Source organism: Schistocerca americana, chromosome 7 (assembly GCF_021461395.2).
Source record: "Schistocerca americana isolate TAMUIC-IGC-003095 chromosome 7, iqSchAmer2.1, whole genome shotgun sequence".
Classification (NCBI taxonomy): domain Eukaryota; kingdom Metazoa; phylum Arthropoda; class Insecta; order Orthoptera; family Acrididae; genus Schistocerca; species Schistocerca americana.
In genome coordinates this window covers 250213148-250236141 of record NC_060125.1, presented here as the reverse complement: position 1 = coordinate 250236141, position 22994 = coordinate 250213148, and the positions used below count along the sequence as shown (strand labels likewise).

At 44.3% G+C, this 22994-nt stretch overlaps 2 protein-coding genes across 4 annotated transcripts in view; one reads left to right on the top strand and one right to left on the bottom strand.

Moving 5' to 3' along the window:
* The window catches only part of LOC124621771 (cysteine--tRNA ligase, cytoplasmic), an 83828-nt gene extending 64119 nt beyond the window's left edge, over positions 1 to 19709 (bottom strand). The window contains exons 1-3 of one of the 3 annotated variants that reach the window (XM_047147203.1): positions 19542 to 19709; positions 18844 to 19022; positions 645 to 987 (exon numbers count right to left, since the gene is read on the bottom strand). In XM_047147203.1, the coding sequence (XP_047003159.1) occupies positions 645 to 987; positions 18844 to 19022; positions 19542 to 19604 (585 nt within the window). In that variant the 5' untranslated portion in view covers positions 19605 to 19709. Of the gene's footprint in view, positions 1 to 644; positions 988 to 18843; positions 19023 to 19221; positions 19512 to 19541 lie in introns of those variants that run through there. The other 2 variants (XM_047147204.1, XM_047147205.1) reach the window with 2 other exon arrangements.
* A 107-nt stretch (positions 19710 to 19816) lies between these two features.
* Positions 19817 to 22994, top strand: part of LOC124621773 (eukaryotic translation initiation factor 3 subunit M) — a 67993-nt gene continuing 64815 nt past the window's right edge. The window contains exon 1 of the mRNA XM_047147206.1: positions 19817 to 19964. Within this exon, the coding sequence (XP_047003162.1) occupies positions 19920 to 19964 (45 nt within the window). The 5' untranslated portion in view covers positions 19817 to 19919. The remainder of the gene's footprint in view (positions 19965 to 22994) is intronic.

Below are 22994 nucleotides of genomic sequence, written 5' to 3'. Positions count from 1 at the left end.
TCTAGTACTAGTACACGCATTATGTTACTTAAAATCCGTCTTGATTGCAAATTATTATTATTTATTTATTTTTTTCATATGACCGGTTTCGGTTCATTCAGAAGCATCTTCAGATCTGATATTACAGTTACAGAAGTAACCAGTCTAAATCCAGCAACTTTCACATGCTACGTCACATCACATCATGTGACGTAGCATGTGAAAGTTGCTGGATTTGGACTGGTTACTTCTGTAACTGTAATATCAGATCTGAAGATGCTTCTGAATGAACCGAAACTGGTCATATGAATAATAAAAAAAAAATTTGCAATCAAGAGGGATTTTAAGTAACATTATAAAATCACTGATTGCTGTTATCCCATAAGACATTATGTCTGTTTTTGCAAAGTACACACATTCACATACTCACCCAGACACCCAAAAATATACTCCCATGGACAGCTTGAGGAAATAACAGTACACTATTCAGAAAGCAAAGTTTTCCAGCACTCTAGATCACAGGAAGGGTAGCAGGAAATCCATAAAAGAAAGTCACCAACACAAAGATGTCTCATATGCACAAAGAGGTGTGAAATCACCAAAATGTGGGACTATGTATGGTGTAATTATGTTATCATCACACAAGACTGCTGTCTATTACTTACTTTCTGTGCTTCCTGAGTGGCAATGTTGTCATTTCTTTTTACTGCATCTTCGAGATCACTTACTGCATCACTCATACGAGAAAGCATTTTCTCAAGCATTGCTTTTCGATCAGGATCTTCTGCAGCAGAAACCCACCCTTGCATCTGTTCCATCACTCCCTTTACATCATTCAGTATTAGTGAAAGTTCTTTGTTCTCAGACTCATATTGTTCATACAAGTAATTCTGACGAGCACGTTTGATAATCTTATCATCAATATCTGTAATGTTCATTACATATTTCACATCGTACCCAAAATAATTAGAGAGTACACGGCGAAGAATATCAAATGAGATATATGACCTGAAACACAAATAACCTGGTAAGCATACTTTCACTGTCAACATAGAGTAAAGAAGTTCAAAATAAATGCAAATTGTGCGCAATGACAAATGTTTTAAAATGGTACCAACAGCCACATTTACTGCTTTGGTTAAAATACTAGAAGAACATATAGATGCTGAGCACTTTCACATACCAAATATGATAAGTCAACAAATGACCCTCCCCCCGTTTTTTTATGGATAGTTACTAGTTCTCATATTATATAAATTCCCCCTTCTATTTAGAAGTTTTGCATGCAGACAAATGCATCACCAATTACAGCTAGTATTGCTGGGGTGGCCACTAGATCAATTACTATAGGGGACAAAATTATGGTTGGCAGGGGAAGCCAAAGCATACATCAGATGTACAGAGGGACCAAGGTGTGCAGACATTTGCTGAATTGAAAAATTCAGTGATCTGCAGGACCTTTGCCTTTCGCGGGCAAGTGCTCTACCATCTGAGATACCCAAGCACGACTCACACCCCATCCTCACAGCTTTACTTCTGCCAGTGCCTCGTCTCCTACCTTCCAAACTTTACAGAAGCTCTCCTGCGAACCTTGCAGAACTAACACTCCTGAAAGAAAGATGGTAGAGCACTTGCCCGCGAAAGGCAAATGTCCGAAGTTCGAGTCTAGGTCCGGCATACAGTTTTAATATGCCAGAAAGTTTCATATCAGTGCACAAACTGCTGCAGAGTGAAAATCTCATGCTGGAAACATCCCCCAGGCTGTGGCTAAGCCATGTCTCCGCAATATCCTTTCTTTCAGGAGTGCTAGTTCTGCAAGGTTCGCAGGAGAGCTTCCGTAAAGTTTGGAAGGTAAGAGATGAGGTACTGGCAGAAGTAAAGCTGTGAAGACGGGGCATGAGTCGTGCTTGGGTAGCTCAGATGGTAGAGCACTTGCCGGCGAAAGGCAAAGGTCCCGAGTCTCGGACCAGCACACAGTTTTAATCTGCCAAGAAGTTTCAGAGTACTAATAGCTTGTTCCCAACAAATAAGTAGGATTCTCAGCCACAAATGTAGTATCTCAGTGAAATAGGGCATTTTTCCAGATAGACTGAAATAAGCTATTGTTAAACCATTGCATGAAAAAGGGGATAGATTTGATGCTAACAACTACCGCCCAATCTCACTTCTGACAGCTTTATCCAAAATTCTTGAAAAAGTAATGTATTCGAGAGTAGCATCACATACTTGTAAAAATTAAGTTCTAACAAAATGTCAATTTGGTTTTCAGAAAGGCTTTCACTGATCAAATATTAAATGCATTGAATAATCGAACATCACCCATTGGGATATTCTGTGATCTCTCAAAGGCTTTTGATTCTGCTTGTGTCTGTATATGTGTGGATGGATATGTGTGTGTGTGCGCGCGCGAGTGTATACCCGTCCTTTTTTCCCCCTAAGGTAAGTCTTTCCGCTCCCGGGATTGGAATGACTCCTTACCCTCTCCATGCCAATGCTTTCATTTGGTAAGTTACATCATCTTTGTTTTTAGATATATTTTTCCCCCGTGGAATGTTTCCATATATATATATATAACAAAGATGAGGTGACTTACCGAACGAAAGCGCTGGCAGGTCGATAGACACACAAACAAACACAAACACACACACAAAATTTAAGCTTTCGCAACAAACTGTTGCCTCATCAGGAAAGAGGGAAGGAGAGGGGAAGACGAAAGGAAGTGGGTTTTAAGGGAGAGGGTAAGGAGTCCTTTGCCTCTACACTTCTGCCTCGACTGACATCTCTGCCCAAACTCTTTGTCTTTAAATATGTCTGCTTGTGTCTGTATGTGTGGATGGATATGTGCGTGTGTGTGAGTGTATACCTGTCCTTTTTTCCCCCTAAAGTAAGTCTTTCCGCTCCCGGGATTGGAATGACTCCTTACCCTCTCCCTTAAAACCCACTTCCTTTCGTCTTCCCCTCTCCTTCCCTCTTTCCTGATGAGGCAACAGTTTGTTGCGAAAGCTTGAATTTTGTGTGTGTGTTTGTGTGTCTATCGACCTGCCAGCACTTTCGTTCGGTAAGTCACCTCATCTTTGTTTTTTATATATACTTTTTTCTGATGATACAAGTATAATAATCACACCCAGGATGCAAGAATCAGCTGAGGAAATTGCAAATAACGTCTTTCAGAAAATTATTAAGTGGTTCTCTGCAAATGGACTCTCACTAAATTTTGAGAAAACTCAGTTTATACAATTCTGTACAGTAAGTGGCATAACACCATTCCTGAATATAGACTATGAACAGAAGGAAGCCTGTTGCTAAGGCAGAATACTCAAAATTTCTGAGCGTTTGCATTGATGATAAATTGAATTGGAAGAAACATCAATGATCTGCTGAAACAGTTTGGTTCAGCTATTTATGATATTAAGGTTATTGCAAATTTCTGTCATAAACATATCAGTAAATTAGCCTACTATGCCTATTTTCATTCACTGCTTTCATATGGCATCATGTTTTGGGGCCTTTCGTCATTAAGCGAGAAAGTATTCATTGCACAAAGGTGTGTAATCAGAATAATATCTGGTGCCCACCCAAGATCACCTTGCAGACATCTATTTAAGGAACTCGGGATATTCACAGTACCTTCGCAATACATATATTCACTTATGAAATTTGTCATTAACAACCTATCCCAATTCAAAAATAACAGTGAAGTGCATACGTACAACACTAGAAGAAAGGATGATATTCACTATACTGGCTTAAATTTCACTTTGGCACAGAAAGAGGTGAATTATGCTGTCACAGAAATCTTTGGTCATTTGCCAAATAGTATTAAACATCTGACAGATAGCCAACCAACATTTAAAAGCAAGTTGAAAGAATTTCTGAATGACAACTACTCCTACTCAATAGATGAAGTCTTAGATATGAAGTAGTAATTGTGTACAAAAATTAATTAATTATTACTTGTGTAAAGGAAACTTATGTTAAAGTGACATGTTCCACATCATTACAAAATGTCGTATCTATCTATGGAACAAAGATTAATGTATGAATGAATGTTAAGTATGTACGTATGTAATGGCAAGCAGCACACTGGGCTGACATGGAATGTAAACAGTATGCATTGCAGCCACAATTCGCTTTATGTAACAGATTGCTGCGTAAGACAATGAGATTGGGGGCCGCAGGTACTAGTGCCAACAGAGCTAAAGGAGGACGTGCTGAAAGATGCATGTGATCACTTACTATCAGGGCATGGGGATTGTAGAACAATGAATAAGTGAGTAGTGGAAAGCTATTGGTGGAAGTCAAGGAAAGAAGATGCGGATTTGTCCAGAGGGGTTGTGTATAGGGGCGTAACAGGCAGATATGAGCCGTAAATTGATAACTTTGCAGAGGTTACCAAAAGACTGGAATGGGTGTCCTCAAGCCATTCAACAGGACTCCAGCCAGGAATAGATTTGTGCTGGCTTTTATTTATATTTTTTATAGATATTTGGAAGTGGTTGCAGTCCCTAATCAATAGGCAGCAATGGTAGTGCAAGAATTGGTGAACAGTTGGGTGCTTAAATTTGGGGTGCCACGAACCATGATTACAGATCAAGGAACAAACTTTACGCAGGATTCATTAATGCAGCTGTGTAATTTGTTAAAGGTTAGGAGGTTAAGGACAGGTCCACTGCACCCTTAGGATAAGGTTAGGAGGGAGAGGGTGCATTGCACAGCCTGAAGGATGTTGAGATATTATGTGAACTCACACAATAATGACTGGGATGTATACTTATCTTCCGTTATAAGCGCATATAATGCAAGAGGCCATTCTACTACAGGACTATCAACATATGAGGTAGTTTACAGGAGGCGTGTGTCATCACTGTTTGACAAAATTTAGCAAAGAATTGGCAGGGATGGGGAGTGAGTCAGGGATTCTACTAAAACACAGAGAAGTCGGGAAGCATGTTCAAGGAGCAAACACTAGAGCTGTAGAAAACCAAGAGAAATTGGGAAATCGTGTGAGCAGAGTACCATAGTACAAAGTCAGTCAGTGGCTAACCCCTCTGTTCTGAAAGGTAAAACCAAGAAATTTGTAATTCAATATCAGGGGCTATATCACGTAACTGAAATATCACCACCACTACATGTCAAGCTTCAATTACCGACTCACACAGCTACTGTTCATGTTGGATGTCTGAAGCTGTTTGAGGGTACTCCAGATGAGTTAATGCACATGTCGTCACCTGTTGAGGGTAAAGACATGGGTAGTAGAAAGCTGGGGAAGCAGGGAGACCTGGCACAACCTCTGCGGGATCCATACAGATTTAGACCACGGAAATAGGAGAAAATAATTTAAGTTTTGTGTTATAATATTCCATTTTCTTTGGCATGTCTATGAGGTGGCAGACATTTCAAAAGAGGGAGTGGAGTGATGGGAGTTCCCTGTTAGTGTTACACTTCTTCATCAGGAGCAGAGAGGATAAACTGTGGGTACTACCACTGGAAACTGGAGTACTTTCCACAGGGCAAGAGAATGTAGTATTCATAAGCCATACTGGGCACTGAAACTGACACTGAACGCTTAGGAAATGTGTAATGAGGCGAGACTCGGATAATGGAAGCAGTGTCACGTATCGTACAGCGAAGTGGATTATACATATGGAGTAGGTTATTGGTTGGTTTGGGGGATTAAAGGGACCAGACTGCTATGGTCATCGGTCCCTTTTTCCAAAGACAAAGAACACCCACAGAGAATAAAAACGAGGCACAGAAGAGATCACAGATGATACAGAACAAGAGAAACTGAGACAAGGACAAGACAAAACGAACTAAAACCACACAGAGTGTGACGGTGGTTGGCCGACCATAGAAATAAAAAAGGAAAAGCCAACCACTTAGAAACACATTAAAAAAAATCAGTTGAAAATCATAGGCCAAGGGCCAGAATCAACACAAAACAATAAAATAAAACAGACACACTCAGATTAAATGATAAAATCCCCCTGCCCGAATAAAACGTAAAACTAAGTCAGCCATAGTGGAGTCGTCTGTTAAAAGGGCAGGGAGCGTATCAGGCAGCGCAAATGTCTGCCTGACCACAGCTAAAAGGGGGCAGGCCAACAGAATGTGGGCCACTGCCAAAGCTGCCCCACAGCGACACAGAGGAGGGTCCTCCCGGCGCAGTAAATAACTGTGTGTTAGCAGGGAGTGGCCAATGCGGAGCCGACAAAGGACGACGGAGTCCCTGCGGTTGGCTCGCAGGGATGACCGCCACACAGTCATCGTCTCCTTAATGGCACGGAGTTTATTGGGTGTAATCCGATCGCGCCATTCAGCGTCCCAAAGCGCAAAAACTTTTCGGCGGAGGACTGCCCGCAAATCAGTCTCTGGGAGGCCAACATCCAGAGATGGTTTACACGTGGCCTCTTTCGCCAGGGGGTCAACATGCTCATTGCCCGGGATACCGACATGACCGGGGGTCCACACAAAGACCACAGAGCGGCCGCAACGCGCAAGAGTATGCAGGGACTCATGGATAGCCATCACCAGACGAGAACGAGGAAAACACTGGTCGAGAGCTCGTAAACCGCTCAGGGAATCGCTACAGATCACGAAGGACTCACCTGAGCAGGAGCGGATATACTCTAGGGCTCGAAAGATGGCGACTAGCTCAGCAGTGTAAACGCTGCAGCCAGCCGCCAAGGACCGTTGTTCGGAATGGTCCCCTAGAGTTAGCGCATACCCGACACGACCAGCAACCATCGAACCGTCGGTGTAAACAATTCCAGAGCCCTGATACGTGGCAAGGATGGAATAAAAGCGGCGGCGGAAGGCCTCTGGAGGGACCGAGTCCTTCGAGCCCTGTGCCAAGTCGAGCCGAAGGCAAGGGCGAGGAACACACCACGGGGGTGTACGCAGAGGCGCCTGGAAAGGAGGCGGAACAGGGAAAAACCCAAGCCCGCAGAGAAGCTCCTTGACGCGTACGGCGATCGGACAACCCGACCGGGGCCGACGGTCCGGCAGATGGACGACCGACTGCGGGAACAGGACACGGTAAGTTGGATGCCCGGGCAAACTAAAAACATGGGCAGCATAAGCAGCCAGTAATTGTTGGCGTCGTACCCGCAGTGGAGGTACACCTGCCTCCACTAGTACGCTGTCCACAGGGCTGGTGCGGAAAGCACCAGTGGCAAGGCGTATCCCGCTGTGGAGAATTGGGTCCAGCACCCGTAACGCAGATGGGGATGCTGAGCCATAAGCCAGGCTCCCATAATCCAGACGGGACTGGATTAACGCCTGGTAGAGCCGCAACAGGGTAGAGCGGTCGGCGCCCCAGCGGGTGTGGCTCAAGCATCTCAGAGCGTTTAGATGCCGCCAACACGTCTGTTTAAGCTGCCGAATATGAGGCAGCCAAGTCAACCGGGCATCGAAAACCACCCCCAAAAACTTGTGGGTCTCCACCACAGCAAGGAGTTCGTCGGCAAGATAAAGCCGTGGCTCAGGATGGACTGTTCGGCGCCGGCAGAAATGCGTAACGCGGGTCTTGGCTGCCGAAAACTGAAACCCATGCGCTACAGCCCAAGACTGCGCCTACCGGATAGCGCCCTGTAGCTGACGTTCAACAGCTGCAATGCCAGTAGAGCTGTAGTAAAGGCAGAAGTCGTCAGCATACAGGGAAGCGGAGACAGAATTTCCCACGGCCGCAGCAAGCCCGTTAATGGCTATTAAAAACAGACAGACACTTAAAACAGAGCCCTGTGGCACACCGTTCTCCTGGACGTGGGAGGAACTATACGAGGCCGCGACTTGCACGCGGAAGGTACGACACGACAGAAAATTGCGGATAAAAATCAGCAGAGGACCCCGAAGACCCCATCCATGAAGCGTAGAAAGAATGTGATAACGCCATGTCGTATCGTACGCCTTCCGCATGTCGAAAAAGACAGCGACCAGGTGCTGACGGCGGGCAAAAGCAGTACGGATGGCCGACTCCAGGCTCACCAGATTGTCGGTGGCGGAGCGGCCTCTACGGAACCCACCCTGAGACGGAGCCAGAAGGCCCCGAGACTCCAGTACCCAATGCAAGCGCCGGCTCACCATCCGTTCAAGCAACTTGCAAAGAACGTTGGTGAGGCTAATGGGACAGTAGCTGTCCACCTCCAGAGGGGTCTTTCCAGGTTTCAAAACGGGGATGACAATGCCTTCCCGCCATTGCGACGGAAACTCCCCCTCGACCCAAAGACGGTTGTAAAGATCGAGAAGGCGCTGCTGGCAGTCCACTGAAAGGTGCTTCAGCATCTGACAGTGGATGCCATCTGGCCCAGGAGCGGTATCAGGGCAAGCAGCTAGGGCACTGCTAAATTCCCACTCACTGAATGGAGCATTGTAAGATTCCGGGTGGTTGGTGCGAAACGAAAGGCTCCGACGTTCCAGCCGCTCTTTAATGGAGCGGAAGGCCTGGGAGTAATTCGCAGAGGCGGAACTCACAGCAAAATGCTCTGCTAAGCGATTTGCAATGACGTCGGAGTCAGTACACATGGCTCCATTTAGTGAGAGCGCAGGGACGCTGGCAGGGGTCCGATAGCCGTAGACGCGTCGAATCTTGGCCCAGACCTGCGAGGGAGTGACATGGAGGCCAATGGTGGACACATACCGCTCCCAGCACTCCTCCTTGCCTCGGCGGATAAGGAGGCGGGCCCGCGCACGCAGCCGTTTGAAGGCGATAAGGTGCGCTAAGGAGGGATGTCGCTTGTGACGCTGGAGCGCCCGCCGGCGATCTTTAATCGCTTCAGCGATCTCAGGCGACCACCAAGGCACAGCCTTCCGCCGAGGAGACCCAGAAGAACGGGGAATGGCAGATTCGGTGGCAGTAACGATGTCGGCGGTGACCGATTGAACCACCGCATCAATGTCATCAGTAGAGAGAGCCTCAAAAGCGGCAGTGGAGGAGAACAAATCCCAGTCAGCCTTATTCATAGCCCATCTGCTAGGGCTATGATAAGAGTGACGCTGTGGTAGTGACAAAAAGAGCGGAAAGTGGTCACTACCACACAGGTCGTCATGCACACTCCATTGGACAGATGGTAAGAGGCTATGGCTACAGATGGAAAGGTCAATGGCGGAGTAGGTGCCATGCGCCACACTGAAGTGTGTGAAGGCACCATCATTTAACAGCGAGAGATCGAGCTGCGACAATAAATGCTCAACGATGGCGCCCCGACCTGTGGCCACTGACCCACCCCACACAGGGTTATGGGCATTGAAGTCGCCCAACAGCAAGAAGGGTGGCGGCAATTGGGCGACCAGTGCAGCCAGGACAGGCTGCGAGACATCACCATCCGGTGGAATGTAAAGACTGCAGACGGTAACAGCCTATGGCGTCCACACGCGTACAGCGACAGCCTCTAAAGGCGTCTGGAGAGGGACAGACTCGCTGTGCAGAGTGTGAAGGACGTATATGCAGACGCAACCAGACACCCTTTCATAAGCTGCTCGGTTCTTATAATAACCCCGATAGCCACGGAGGGCGGGGGTTCGCATCGCTGGAAACCAAGTTTCCTGGAGAGCAATGCAGAAGAAAGGGCGAAGGCTGAGAAGTTGGCGGAGCTCAGCTAAATGGTGGAAGAAACCGCTGCAGTTCCACTGGAGGATGGTAGTGTCCAAGGCGGACAAAGGTGTGACGGGACTGGGAAGGCAGATTACGCCGCTGGGTCACCTGCTGCCTCCGATTGAGCACCCGTGCTAGTGCTATCCATGGCGTCTGAGGGACCGGCGAGATCGAGGTCGTCAGCGGACGCCAGGATCTCCACCTCGTCCTCAGATGCAGATCTGGAAGGTGGCGGTGGGGTGGCTGCCACCGCGAGTTCCTTGGACTTGGAGCTCTTCTTCTTTGATTTCTCACGCTGCTCCTTGGGTTTAACTGGCTGGGAGGGCTTCACCAATTCAGTCTCCGGGACTGAGGAGGATCGTGAAGCCCGTCGACCAGCTGATTGCGGGCACTTACGCCACTGTCGGTCGTCAGCCTTCCCACTGGTGGAAACCTAGGAAGGGAGGGACCCAAGGGACCCCTTGCGAGCGTGAGAAGCCGAAGAAGTTGGACACTTCTCCGGCTTAGAAGCAGGGACGGACGTCCCTGATGGGGGGGATGGTGTTGCCCCTGAGGTAGGTGGGTAGAGCCCCCCACTGGCAAGGGGGCAGGAGGAGTCTTACTGCTTATCGAGCTGGCTGGAAGTCTCGAAACTGATGGGGCTAGCACAGGTGTTGTAGCAGCTGCATAAGAAGATGTCATTCTCACAGGATGGAGTCTGTCATATTTCCTCTTGGCCTCAGTATAGGTCAGCCGGTCCAGGGTCTTATATTCCATGATTTTGCGCTCTTTCTGAAAGACTTTGCAGTCAGGCGAGCAAGGTGAATGGTGCTCCCCGCAGTTGACGCAGATGGGAGGCGGGGCACATGGAGTATCGGGATGAGATGGGCGTCCGCAATCTCGACATGTGAGGCTGGAAGTGCAGCGGGAAGACATATGGCCGAACTTCCAGCACTTGAAGCACCGCATCGGGGGAGGGATATAGGGTTTGACGTCACATCGGTAGACCATCACCTTGACCTTTTCCGGTAACGTATCACCCTCGAAGGCCAAGATGAAGGCACCGGTAGCAACCTGATTGTCCCTCGGACCCCGATGAACGCGGCGGACGAAATGAACACCTCTACGTTCTAAGTTGGCGCGCAGCTCGTCATCAGACTGCAAAAGGAGGTCCCTATGGAAAATAACACCCTGGACCATATTTAAACTCTTATGTGGTGTAATAGTAGCGTTAACATCCCCCAACTTGTCACAAGCAAGCAACCTGCGTGACTGGGCGGATGCCGTTTGTATCAGTACTGACCCAGAGCGCATTTTAGACAAGCCCTCCACCTCCCCAAACTTGTCCTCTAAATGCTCGACGAAGAACTGAGGCTTTGTGGAGAGAAAAGACTCCCCATCAGCTCTCGTACAAACTAAGAATCGGGGCGAATAACTGTTACCTCCATCCTGAGACTTACGCTCTTCCCACGGCCTGGCCAGGGAGGGGAACGTTTTCGGGTCGTACTTCTGAGCATTAAATTGAGCCCGAGAACGCTTAGAGACTGCTGGCGGCTGGCCGCCAGCGAGAGATGATGTACCACGCTTCATTGCGGGTCATCCGCCCTGATGCCACCTACTCCGACCAAGGGCCCTCCCCACGGGCGCCACCCAGCCACAGCAAAGGCCACCTGGCAGGATGGCCGTTGCCGGGAGTCCCGATACCCCAGGAGGATAGGCATCTACTCCTTGGCATACGTGGGGAGTTAACGGCGCAGGCATCAGTAGAGCGATCCCTGTGTTGTCAGGGGGCTACAACCAAGAGGGTACATGGCGGCCCCACCACAACGGGCTGGCTACCGCGCTGGATCTTAGGTGCAAAAATGTCCAAGGTCGTCGTCGCAGTGAAAAGAAACACTGCAGAGGGCAGCGTGGTAATCGCACCCAGGGACGTATCCTCGCCCAAGAGATCGAAAACGAGCGGAACACCATTGCAACGACGAGAAATCCGGCTAAAGGTCTAATTGCACGACGGATACAGTGCACCATGTAAGGCGCCCTTCCCCAATTGGCTCGCTCTTCGGATAAATTCAGAAAGATGGAGGTCAAACCCGAGAGGGAACCATCACATAAGGCCGAAACATGTGAGACTCCTTTTAGTCGCCTCTTACGACAGGCAGGAATACCGCGGGCCTATTCTAACCCCCGAACCCACAGGGGAGGGAGTAGGTTATTGAAAGCAGTTATTGAAACTGTGGATGTTGGTGACATCCAGTAACTGAATGATACAATAGAGAGAGTAAGTAATGTGGCGAAGAGGAATAAGGCGACTGTGGACTGGCATACTACAAAGTTAACCAGCCTGGAACAAAGGTATTGAACAACACACAGGTATTATGAAGGTTAACAACAGAGATAAAGCACCTGATAAGAATGCCAAAAATACTGTAAATTAGGACCTCGAAGTTATAAAGGTTCGGGTAGATACTTTGGATAAGAGAATGTCAGCGGTGGGACTGTTGCAGTCTTCAGCTGATAGCTTATGGGATGCTAGGATAATGGTAACAGAGGTGCAAGAAGCAGTCTTACATGTGACACACGGGCAGCTCTGTCCAGCTCTGTTAATGGCAGATTAGTTCTCGATAAGAATGTAGGAGTGCAGGAGTTGCCACCAGAATAGGAACTCATAGTTGAACCAGACGAAGCAAATCTACCACTGTATTACCACAGATCAGCAGTTGAGATTAAGACAGATCCAGCAAAATTATATGCACTAATATCATTTCTAACAATCAACAATTGTGTCAGGTTCAAACATGACAACATACATGCATCCCCATAAAAGTGGATATCCTTGCGGACATTTGTCCTGATCGTAGGTGGTGTTAGTCACATGGGAATGTCGCTAACCAAATTCTTACATTGTCAGAGGCAAGGGTTCCCACCTGCCCAACCCAGGTGTTGCATATGGGAATCGGAACATGTAAGATGTTATTGCCTTTATGTAAAGTAGGTCAGGATTGATCACGTGACATCCTGGAACCATGACTAATTCCAGCTAGCATGTCCACATTGGATTTATTCTGTAAATATTACTGAAGTGGTTGCAGAGGCAACGGAAAAAGCATGCGAAGTTCAGAAGATTGCGAAATCCTGAAGACTGGCTAAAATTTACAGATGCGCGAAATTTGGCACGGACTTCAATGCGAGATGCCTTTAATAGGTTCCACAATGAAACATTGTCTCGAAATTTGGCAGAAAATCTGAAGAAATTCTGGTCGTATGTAAAGTACACAAGCGGCAAGACGCAGTCAATACCTTCGCTGTGCAGTGCCAACGGTACCGTTACCGATGACTGTGCTGCTAAAGCTGAGTTATTGGACGCAGTTTTCCGAAATTCCTTCACCAGGGAAGACGAATGGGCTATTCCAGAATTTGAAACACGAACAGCTGCTAGCATGAGTTTCTTAGAAGTAGATACCTTAGGGGTTGCGAAGCAACTCAAATCGCTTTATACGGGCAAGTCTTCAGGTCCAGATAGTATACCGATTAGGTTCCTTTCAGATTACGCTGATACAATAGCTCCCTACTTAGCAATCATATACAACCGCTCGCTCACCGATAGATCTGTACCTGCAGATTGGAAAATTGTGCAGGTCGCACCAGTGTTTCAGAAGGGTAGTAGGAGTAATCCATCGAACTACAGGCCTATATCATTGACGTCGGTTTGCAGTAGGGTTTTGGAGCATATATTATATTCAAACATTATGAATCACCTTGAAGGGAACGATCTATTGATACGTAATCAGCATGGTTTCAGAAAACATCGTTCTTGTGCAACGCAGCTAGCTCTTTATTCGCATGTACTAATGGTCACTATCGACAAGGGATCTCAAGCTGATTCCGTATTTCTACATTTCTGGAAAGCTTTTGACACCGTTCCTCACAAGCGACTCCTAATCAAGCTGCGGGCCTATGGGGTATTGTCTCAGTTGTGCGACTGGATTTGTGATTTCCTGTCAGGAAGGTCGCAGTTCGTAGTAATAGATGGCAAATCATCGAGTAAAACTGAAGTGATATCAGGTGTTCCCCAGGGAAGCGTCCTGGGACCTCTGCTGTTCCTGATCTATATAAATTACCTGGGTGACAATCTGAGCAGTTCTCTTAGGTTGTTCGCAGATGATGCTGTAATTTACCGTCTAGTAAGGTCATCCAAAGACCAGTATCAGTTGCAAAGCAATTTAGAAAAGATTGCTGTATGGTGTGGCAGGTGGCAGTTGACGCTAAATAATGAAAAGTAAGAGGTGATCCACATGAGTTCCAAAAGAAATCCGTTGGAATTCGATTACTCGATAAATAGTACAATTCTCAAGGCTGTCAATTCAACAAAGTACCTGGGTGTAAAAATTACGAACAACTTCAGTTGGAAAGACCACATAGATAGTATTGTGGGGAAGGCAAGCCAAAGCTTGCGTTTCATTGGTAGGACACTTAGAAGACGCAACAAGTCCACTAAAGAGACACCTTACACTACACTCGTTCGTCCTCTGTTGGAATATTGCTGTGCGGTGTGGGATCCTTACCAGGTGGGATTGACGGAGGACATCGAAAGGGTGCAAAAAAGGGCAGCTCGTTTTGTACTATCATGTAATAGGGGAGAGAGTGTGGCAGATATGATACGCGAGTTGGGGTGGAAGTCAATAAAGCAAAGACTTTTTTGTCGCAGCGAGATCTATTTACGAAATTTCAGTCACCAACTTTCTCTTCTGAATGCGAAAATATTTTGTTGAGCCCAACCTACATAGGTAGGAATGATCATCATCAAAATAAAATAAGAGAAATCAGGGCTCGAACAGAAAGGTTTAGGTGTTCGTTTTTCCCTCACACTGTTCAGGAGTGGAATGGTAGGGAGATAGTATGTTTGTGGTTCGATGAACCCTCTGCCAAGCATTAAATGTGAATCTCAGAGTAATCATGTAGATGTAGAAGTGGTAGTAGAGAACTGCTACAAGCAAGGTTGACTTGCAGAGCTTAACATTTAGAACTGCATGGGAATGGAATAATTATTAACATAACAGACTGTGACAACAGACATTTCCATCTGTCAGCCTCTGTTACAGAGGAAACCAAATTAAACATTACACAGGAGCAGATGAATTGGCCAGAGAAGCCACTAGCTATCCTTCTAGTCAGAAATTTGACCTGCGTGAATGAAATGTTGCATTCTACCCTGATCCTACCCATAAATTGGCTAATAAGCACACAAGAGGGACACATTCCAGTAGTGCAAACGCTATCATACACAAAGCAATATTGGTAGGAGCAGCAGTACACAATCAAGAAAATAAGTGTCACAGCCACAGGCATCATTTTGGTGTTGTGTCTCTTTCGTGCAGCTTTTGCCTACCTTAGGCAGAGGACCACTCGCCGATGTGGTCCTCCAGTGCATCAGATACCACTGAACTGGTTAACCTTTCGTACAAGGGGTGCGAGAAACTGTGTATAGTAATAAGATAGCAGTATTGTAGTATACAATTAATTGTGATTCGAAAGACAAGAGGCCTTGAGTGGCATTAAAATGACCACTTACAGTACAAGATGCCATAAGGGTGCAATGATTAGATATTCATATAAATAGTTGTTTAGTGCTTTTGAATGATTAATGCTTATGAGGTAGCTTCAAAAGAGGATGGAGGTTTTGTGTAGTAGTGTAACGATGGATGGGTGAGCAGATGGAGTAATAACTGTAGGGGGAATGTTGGACTTCTGAGCTTTGTTGCTTAATTTAACAGTAAAATTTTAAATAATATATGACATAACTATGTATGTGAAATCTTCTGTTGCAGAAAGGTCATGGGTTCAGACCCAGGATTTGTGTATTTCCATAAATGGTAGAAATGTATTGCAGTTGCTAATTTTGGCCAGTACGGGTGAGAAGTACCTCCATTACAGCCGCATGTGAAGCAAGCAAGGAGGTGCGAAGGCAAGCAAGCTTGTTTGCACCCCACAAAGCCCCCATACTGGGCAATTATGTTGACACTGCAGAAAGGTCATGCATCTATGAACTGGCCCGCAGCACATTTCCACATCATTGAAACACAAAGGTATTGATCCATACAAGCCTGGACACAGTGTATTGGCACAACAAGTTTGCTATTAATAACTTTAAATGCCCTCCAATTCTAGCAGTTATGCTAAGCCTGGCAGCATCCCCCACGATATTGGGTCCACACAAGTCTCCACCGCATCATGGGCCAGCCACCAGACCGGTTCGCCTTACTGGCACTGCTCCCTCAAGGCCACATATTGCTAACTTTGGCACACACTGCCAAATGGGTAAACAGTGTTAGCCCAGCAGAACCTAGGCAGCAGAGGAAATCCTGCCGCCACAACTTTCCAACATGAACGGCAAAGCAACGTCAGTAAACCAAGCATATACAGGGGGCATATATAGGGGCAATGCAGCACTTCAACATTTGTAACTCAAGACTAAATAAAAGATGTTATATCTTGCAGTAAGAGTTTTCTTAGTTACTCCTCCCCAGCACAACCATCTCCAGAACCTGCCACTCTGTCTCTAGCCACAGCAGCCCCACTCACCCCCTGGCCACTACAATTTATTGTGAACTGTAGAACCACTGCAATTTGATGTGTACAATACTGCTTAGAGGTGAATGTGTTAAAAATATGTAGTTATTCAATTCAAGCTTTGTAAAATGTATGTTGAATGTTTACGAACTGTTGTACATGCATAAAGTTAATAGTATACTGAATAATAGAGTAAATAAATGACAGTGCACATTCAATATGTTTATCTTGGTAACCATTCGGAATAGAGCTTCAGACGACTGCTCCTGTTATATCCCTGAATACTGACTATTCCTCCTGGGACATCCTTTACAGCTCAAGCACACACAGCAATTAAAAAAAAAAAAAAAAATAATAATAAAAAAAAAAAAATTCTATGAGAAATCTTGCCGTATTCGAGGGGGCGGGGGGGGGGGGGGGGGGGGGGAGAAGCCAACTATTTGTGAGAATTAATACTCTCACTCGCAGCAGTTTAAGCTGTGCTCTTAGTTTTCTGCATAGTCACACCCTTCAAAATGGCAATTTATTTGGAAAAAACAGTATATTTTACATCAGTTACTAAGACAATCACATAAAACGTTTAATAACACACTGCTTACATCCTTTGCATCAAACTCACGACCTCATGTGTGACCTCACAGTTCAAAGCAGATAATACAGAGAAGGGCAACATGACACGAGGGAGTGTGTGTGTCAGAGACGCTGAAGAAACTGAGCTAGCAGACTCTTGAGGATAGAAGTTGACTATCCCAAGAATGTCTACCAACAAAGTTTCGAGAAACAGCTTTACATGATGACTCTCACAATGCATTATAACTCGCTACATACTGATCACATAGGGATTGAAGGAACAAGATTAGATTAATTACAGAACGTACAGGAGCATCCAAACAATCATTCTTCATGCCCTCCATACATGAGTGGAACAGGAGGAAGCTATAATAATTGGTACAATGGGATGTGACCTCTGCCAATCAATTCACAGCAATTTGCAGAGTATAGATGTAGATGAAGAATTGGAATCACACACTAGAATTGACCCAAACATTACTGAATGATCAGCAAAATTAGCACTATCTGCGAGTCCAGAACAATAAAGTAACACTAAATAAATTAATGTAGCTAGCAGTTTCCACTGTTATCACTCTGCCGTCCAGCGACACCACAGTAGCGTCGTGCACAAAATAGCAGTCAACAGCCGGCGAAAGCACAGTGGTGTCGCGAGCATAGTATCGCGCAACGGCCGGCAACAGCACATTAGTATCTTTTGCATTCTGTTGGTTTTTGTTTAGGTAACAATAGGTTACAAATATCAACAAGTTTTTTTTTGTTTTTATAAGTACTTGTGCCCTTTCATCATGGCAGACTAAAGAGACAATACAATTATTTATGATGAATGCGCAAAGCAAAACTTGGAGATTGCCACTACATCGCGTATGTCACATCATGATTCGGTTGATAGACTTTCCGGTCACATAAAGCAACACCCACTAATAGGCCTATGTATTTCCAAAATAAATAAACGAAAATGAAGACACTGCCATGTATGTTAAAAAAAAAAAAATATCTTAACGTGCAAGTCTTGCGGAGTTGCGTTACATCTCAGAGACTGTTTTGCTGCATATCATATGAAAGAGAAATACTAAGTACCAAAGAAAATGCAAATAAATAAACATATGAAACAAATTTTGTATTTATTTATGAATGTATGTATGTCTTCAAAATTTCATGAAAGTAGGGAAACAGGACGGAGAACTTACGAGAACTAACAATGAGATTAGTACAATGTAACAATTTATAATCTCCTGATAACGTCCAGAACGGCTGGCAACAAGCCAAGTAATACGAATTAGCGTTGCTGGCACCAAGCGAATACATTGATACGAAATGTGCGGATGGCAAAGTGTTGTTATTACAAATATTGTGCAGATTTCTGTCTGATAGCTAACTCTTGTTAAATGACAAAATTATATTTACAGCACTATCAGCTTAGATAAGACGTGAGGGTTTTATTAGTAAATATTGACCACATTGGTAATAAATGTATGATGTATGTGATATCAGTGTCTATTATTTAAAATTGGATACATAACCTACATCACCTGTTTATCAAAAATCAGCTTGGTGAAAGTTGGTAGAGATTTATATGATTAATTCTATCTTATGTGAATGTTGGGAATCATTTTGCTGTGCAGATGAAATCTAACATAAGCAATGTGGAAATTTCAAAACATTAGCAAGTTTTTAAATGGTATAAAGTGTGAGCTGCTTCTTTTTTCCATCTCTCATCAAGCACGTAATTTCTTCACTAAATTACAATAGTCACTTTCCATGGATCCCATGGAGAGTGGTATCTGGGAAAGAAGTCAAAAATGTACATTTACCTCAATGTACATGCAAAGCAGTGTAATGATTTCACATTACTATACTTAAGTGCTAAAGCCAATTGTAAACTAAACAAAAGCATCAAATTTAGGAGTTATTGTGATGACAATCCTCAGTGAAGTAGAGGATGTTGTTAAAAACATTGAGTATGATAAATAGAAGTGGGGCCTACTACTTTTTTAATTCAGTTCAACTCTACAAAATTATCTGTACATAATATTTAATGTGCTCCTGTACGTTATACATACATACCCATGTATCTCATTCCTTTCTGTGCTAATGATGGCCCCCTTGAGTCTGTAATAATTATTTGAACATCTGTACAAAATTTCTATAATTACCTGGCGTGGCCCATGTGTGATGCATCATAGACCGTAGGTCCACAACTATACCATTTAATTTCCCGTCCATTTTGAGGTATGAACACTTCCTTTTGCCTTGTAAGGCTGTTGTAAAGCCTTAATTTTGGCCCTTCAGCAAGTTCTGGTGGTTTCCAATTTGGCTGAGTGCGTTTAGCCATCTGCAAGGAATAAGAATGTCGTTATATTTCGGTAGCTACGCAGGTTTTGTTACACTACTTCTCTTTTCGACGGGGACAAATTAATTTCTTTTAATTCACTATTCAGATCCTAAAGCATACTACTATACGTCAGACACGGAAAACGATCAAAGCTCTGGTATGAGCTGAGATGTGTCGCACCCAGCACGCCTACACTTACGGAGGTGGTTGGCACAGTAAAGTGTAGATCAATACTGTCAATATACGTAATACTAAGTACTCATAAATCGTTTCCCAGACGTTATCGGAATACCTAAAAAGTAACGTCAGCGCAACACATGAACACATGACGCAAGATTAGTAGTCAGTCGCTCATCACACTACATGCGGAAGTTGTACAACCTCCCAATAAGACAAAGAACAGTTGTCAATCACTCTGATATCAACTATCACGTCGCTGATAACGAAAAAAATGACAAAAGGATACTACTATACATTCAGTATAATATTAAACAACTGTACACAACAACATACACCTACTTTCGTTCCGTCTTCGCTGTATACCGTGCAGTTTGCACTGATGGCAGTCACGGCTACCAACATATTTTTTTTAAAAAAACAACGGTAGCTGTCCTATAACTTTGCTCTTTCATTATATTTGATCTGGTTATGTGTAATTTATACTGCTTTGCAGAATTGCTTGCTGTTTTTCCTGCGGTTAAACGATCGGTACACTATAATAATTTTATCAGATTCGACAACTGGACAGTACAAAAGCGCACATCTGTGAGGACCGAGCACGGACATATGTATGTCTGTGAATTCAAGACCGCAAGAGGCAAGACTGATCTTTGGCTGTGAAAGCGTGTGCCGCGTCGGGTTGAGGAATGTATTGAGGTGTGTTCAACAGCTGCCAAAATGCTTGATGTTCCTGTATTCACAGACTTATCGCTTGATGATCAAGTAAGTGTATTTCTCTTAAACTATTGATGGGTTATGTAATTTTGTTCCAAACTCGTAAATGTTATGAAGTGTACAATGACATGTGGCAAATCATGTTCGTGTTTCAATATAATTTTTAAGGTTTTTATTAGGTTAATCATTTTTCCCCCGTAGACCAGGATCACGACAAATATATGACCCCTAAACATAACATTTGTGTAATTTGAGTTATCTGCTGTCTCACTGTGAAATGTTTGCACACACCCTTTGTACTCAAGATGATATCTTCATTAGGGAAAATAAACTATTAATATCTAGCGAAGCTGCACAGTTATTAGCAACTGCTCAGACAGCTGTATATAGTTCTTTGGCTAATGTGAACAACCAGAGAAGAGTTCACGGTGTGACAAGTGTTAAGATGGAAATCAGATAATTTACATGTTCAGCAACCAGACAATAGAATTTTACAGTGGCATACCTTCCCTTTTTTTTTGCGCGCGTGATATGCAGTCCATCTGGTTATGTTAATGGGATGACTACTAGAGAGTAAACCTACTTCAATTTTTTGTTTGAGGTAGGTTGGGCCTAGTTTACAGCCCAATGAGAAAATGTTTATTTGGAGAGAAATTATAAATGCCTTCTACAAAATTTGAGTATGTTCCTGTCTTCATGTTCATGTGAATGGCATTTGATTTGAAACAGGTGGTTTCTCTTGTGCAGAGACAAAAAATTTTGTTTAGTCAGATTTAAAGAATGTCAGTGGAGAAACTTGAGATTACAATTAACTATTAAAAACTTGAAAGCAGCTCAGCACATTCATAGTTTCTTATCGGATATATTTAATATTTATATTGAATTTCTTTTTTTGAAAAGACAGGCAAGAACAAAATGGAATTGTAATTATAGGTGATATTTTTATCTATATTTCCATGAAAGGGTATCGATTGATGAGTCGGTGGAGGCATGCGATCCCACCAGTCAGCTTTGACCCATGACATAAGGGTGTTGTGGTGTGTTATGTCATGATGGTGCGGAGTTTAGTTTGAATTGGTTTGTGTTTGTAGATGTTGTATTGTTGTCTTATGGTGCGGAGTTTACTTTGAGTTTGTTGTGTTTGTAGATGTTGTCTTGGTGCGGTTGGTGGTGTCCTCTGATGGCGTGTGAATGGTCCGCATGTTACGTGGCATATTGCGTTCATTTGAGCATCGTTGTCACAGTGTGAATTAATTGGTATTGGCTGTGATTGAAGAATGGAAATTGGTTTCAGTGAGTTAACAATTAATGTTTTTTTGTGATTGCAGTGTCGATTAGTGTTATTGGTTTGCTGTTTGTCGAGCGGTAAGGCGTTTATTTTGTGGCTACTTGTGTGAGGTGTGTATATGAAAGTGAAATTCAACAGTTCATGGTTGCATGCTGAGGTGGGGGATGAGATGATGTCCCTCATAAAGTTTTTTGCAGGTGTTTGGACTGGCGGCCGAAATAGTCATGTGCAGTGTCTATAAAGAGAATATGCGGTTGGCCAGAGTTCTGGCGTATTGGACTAGGGACTGTTAAGCCTACATGTGGCGGTGCCGAAGGGATAACCTTTAACGCTCCATTAGCTGCGGTACCTGGTTCGAAAAGTCTAGGTTGGCCATGAAGGAGATAGTTTTGATATTTTATTTTTTTTACATATCCTCCATCAGTTTTTGTGTGCATGAGACTGATGTGAATGAAAGGGCAGTTTTAGATTGGTTTTCTTTTTGTATGGAAGTTTGTTCTGAATATGTTAATTACAGGGGTAAGTTGGGTGGGCCGTGGATGGTGGTCGAGGTAGAAGTCACAGTTTGGGAAGAGAAAATACGGCAGGGGTAAGTCTCTGGTTAGTTTATGGGTGTGGGGGGGGGGGCATTATTTCAGGGGAGGGGATATGCAGATTGTGTTTCCAGGGTTTTGGAGGGGTGTACATAGAGGGAATTGGTGGTATTTATTGATGAGGATATAGAGGGGAGTATGGTACTTTCAGATGCTTTTTCATCTTATAGGGGGTTGGGGAAGAGGGGTTATGATCATTTCGTTGTCAGTCATAGTTTAGACTTCATGAATTAAGAGACTGGGGCATGTACTAATACAGTAGAGGGGCTTTTGGGGGGCGGTTAAATCAGTCATAGGGAGGGGGAAGAAGTGCTCTTCTAATGTGCAATCTTATTTAAATGAATATTGCTGGCGGAAGAGCGTCCCTGGGGAGTATTGCATTTTTTCGTGGGCTGTTAATAAAATGTATAGGCCAAGGGTGGTTAGTTAAGGGGCTTTTGTATGTGGTGGGGGAAGGTGGATGGGGCAGGTTGTTGGTATGTTTATGGGTGGGGGAGGGGGATGGTTGTTTTATGATTATGTTGTGGAGGATCTGTTTTGTTGCAATTGTCTTTGAGTTGTAGTGTGTGATCAAGTTTTGTTTATTTTCTAATTTTTGTTGGCGGATTTGTGTTTTGAGGGGGTGGGGTTTGGGAATTTGTTTTGTGTGTGTGTGGTTTTTATATATATATATATATATATATATATATATATGTGGTTATAATAGAGGGAAACATTCCACGTAGGAAAAATATATCTAAAAACAAAGATGATGTGACTTAACAAATGAAAGTGCTGGCAGGTCGGCATACACACAAAATTCAAGCTTTCGCAACAAACTGTTGCCTCATCAGGAAAGAAGGAAGGAGAGGGAAAGACGAAAGGATGTGGGTTTTAAGGGAGAGGGTAAGGAGTCATTCCAATCCCGGGAGCGGAAAGACTTACCTTAGGGGGGAAAAAAGGGCGGGCATACACTCGCGCGCGCACACACACACATATCCATCCACACATATACAGACACAAGCAGACATATTTAAAGACAAAGAGTTTGGGCAGAGATGTCAGTCGAGGCAGAAGTGCAGAGGCAAATATGTTGTTGAATGACAGATGAGGTATGAGTGGCGACAACTTGAAATTAGCGGAGATTGAGGCTTGGTGGATAACGGGAAGAGAGGATATATTGAAGAGCAAGTTCCCATCTCGGGAGTTCGGATAGGT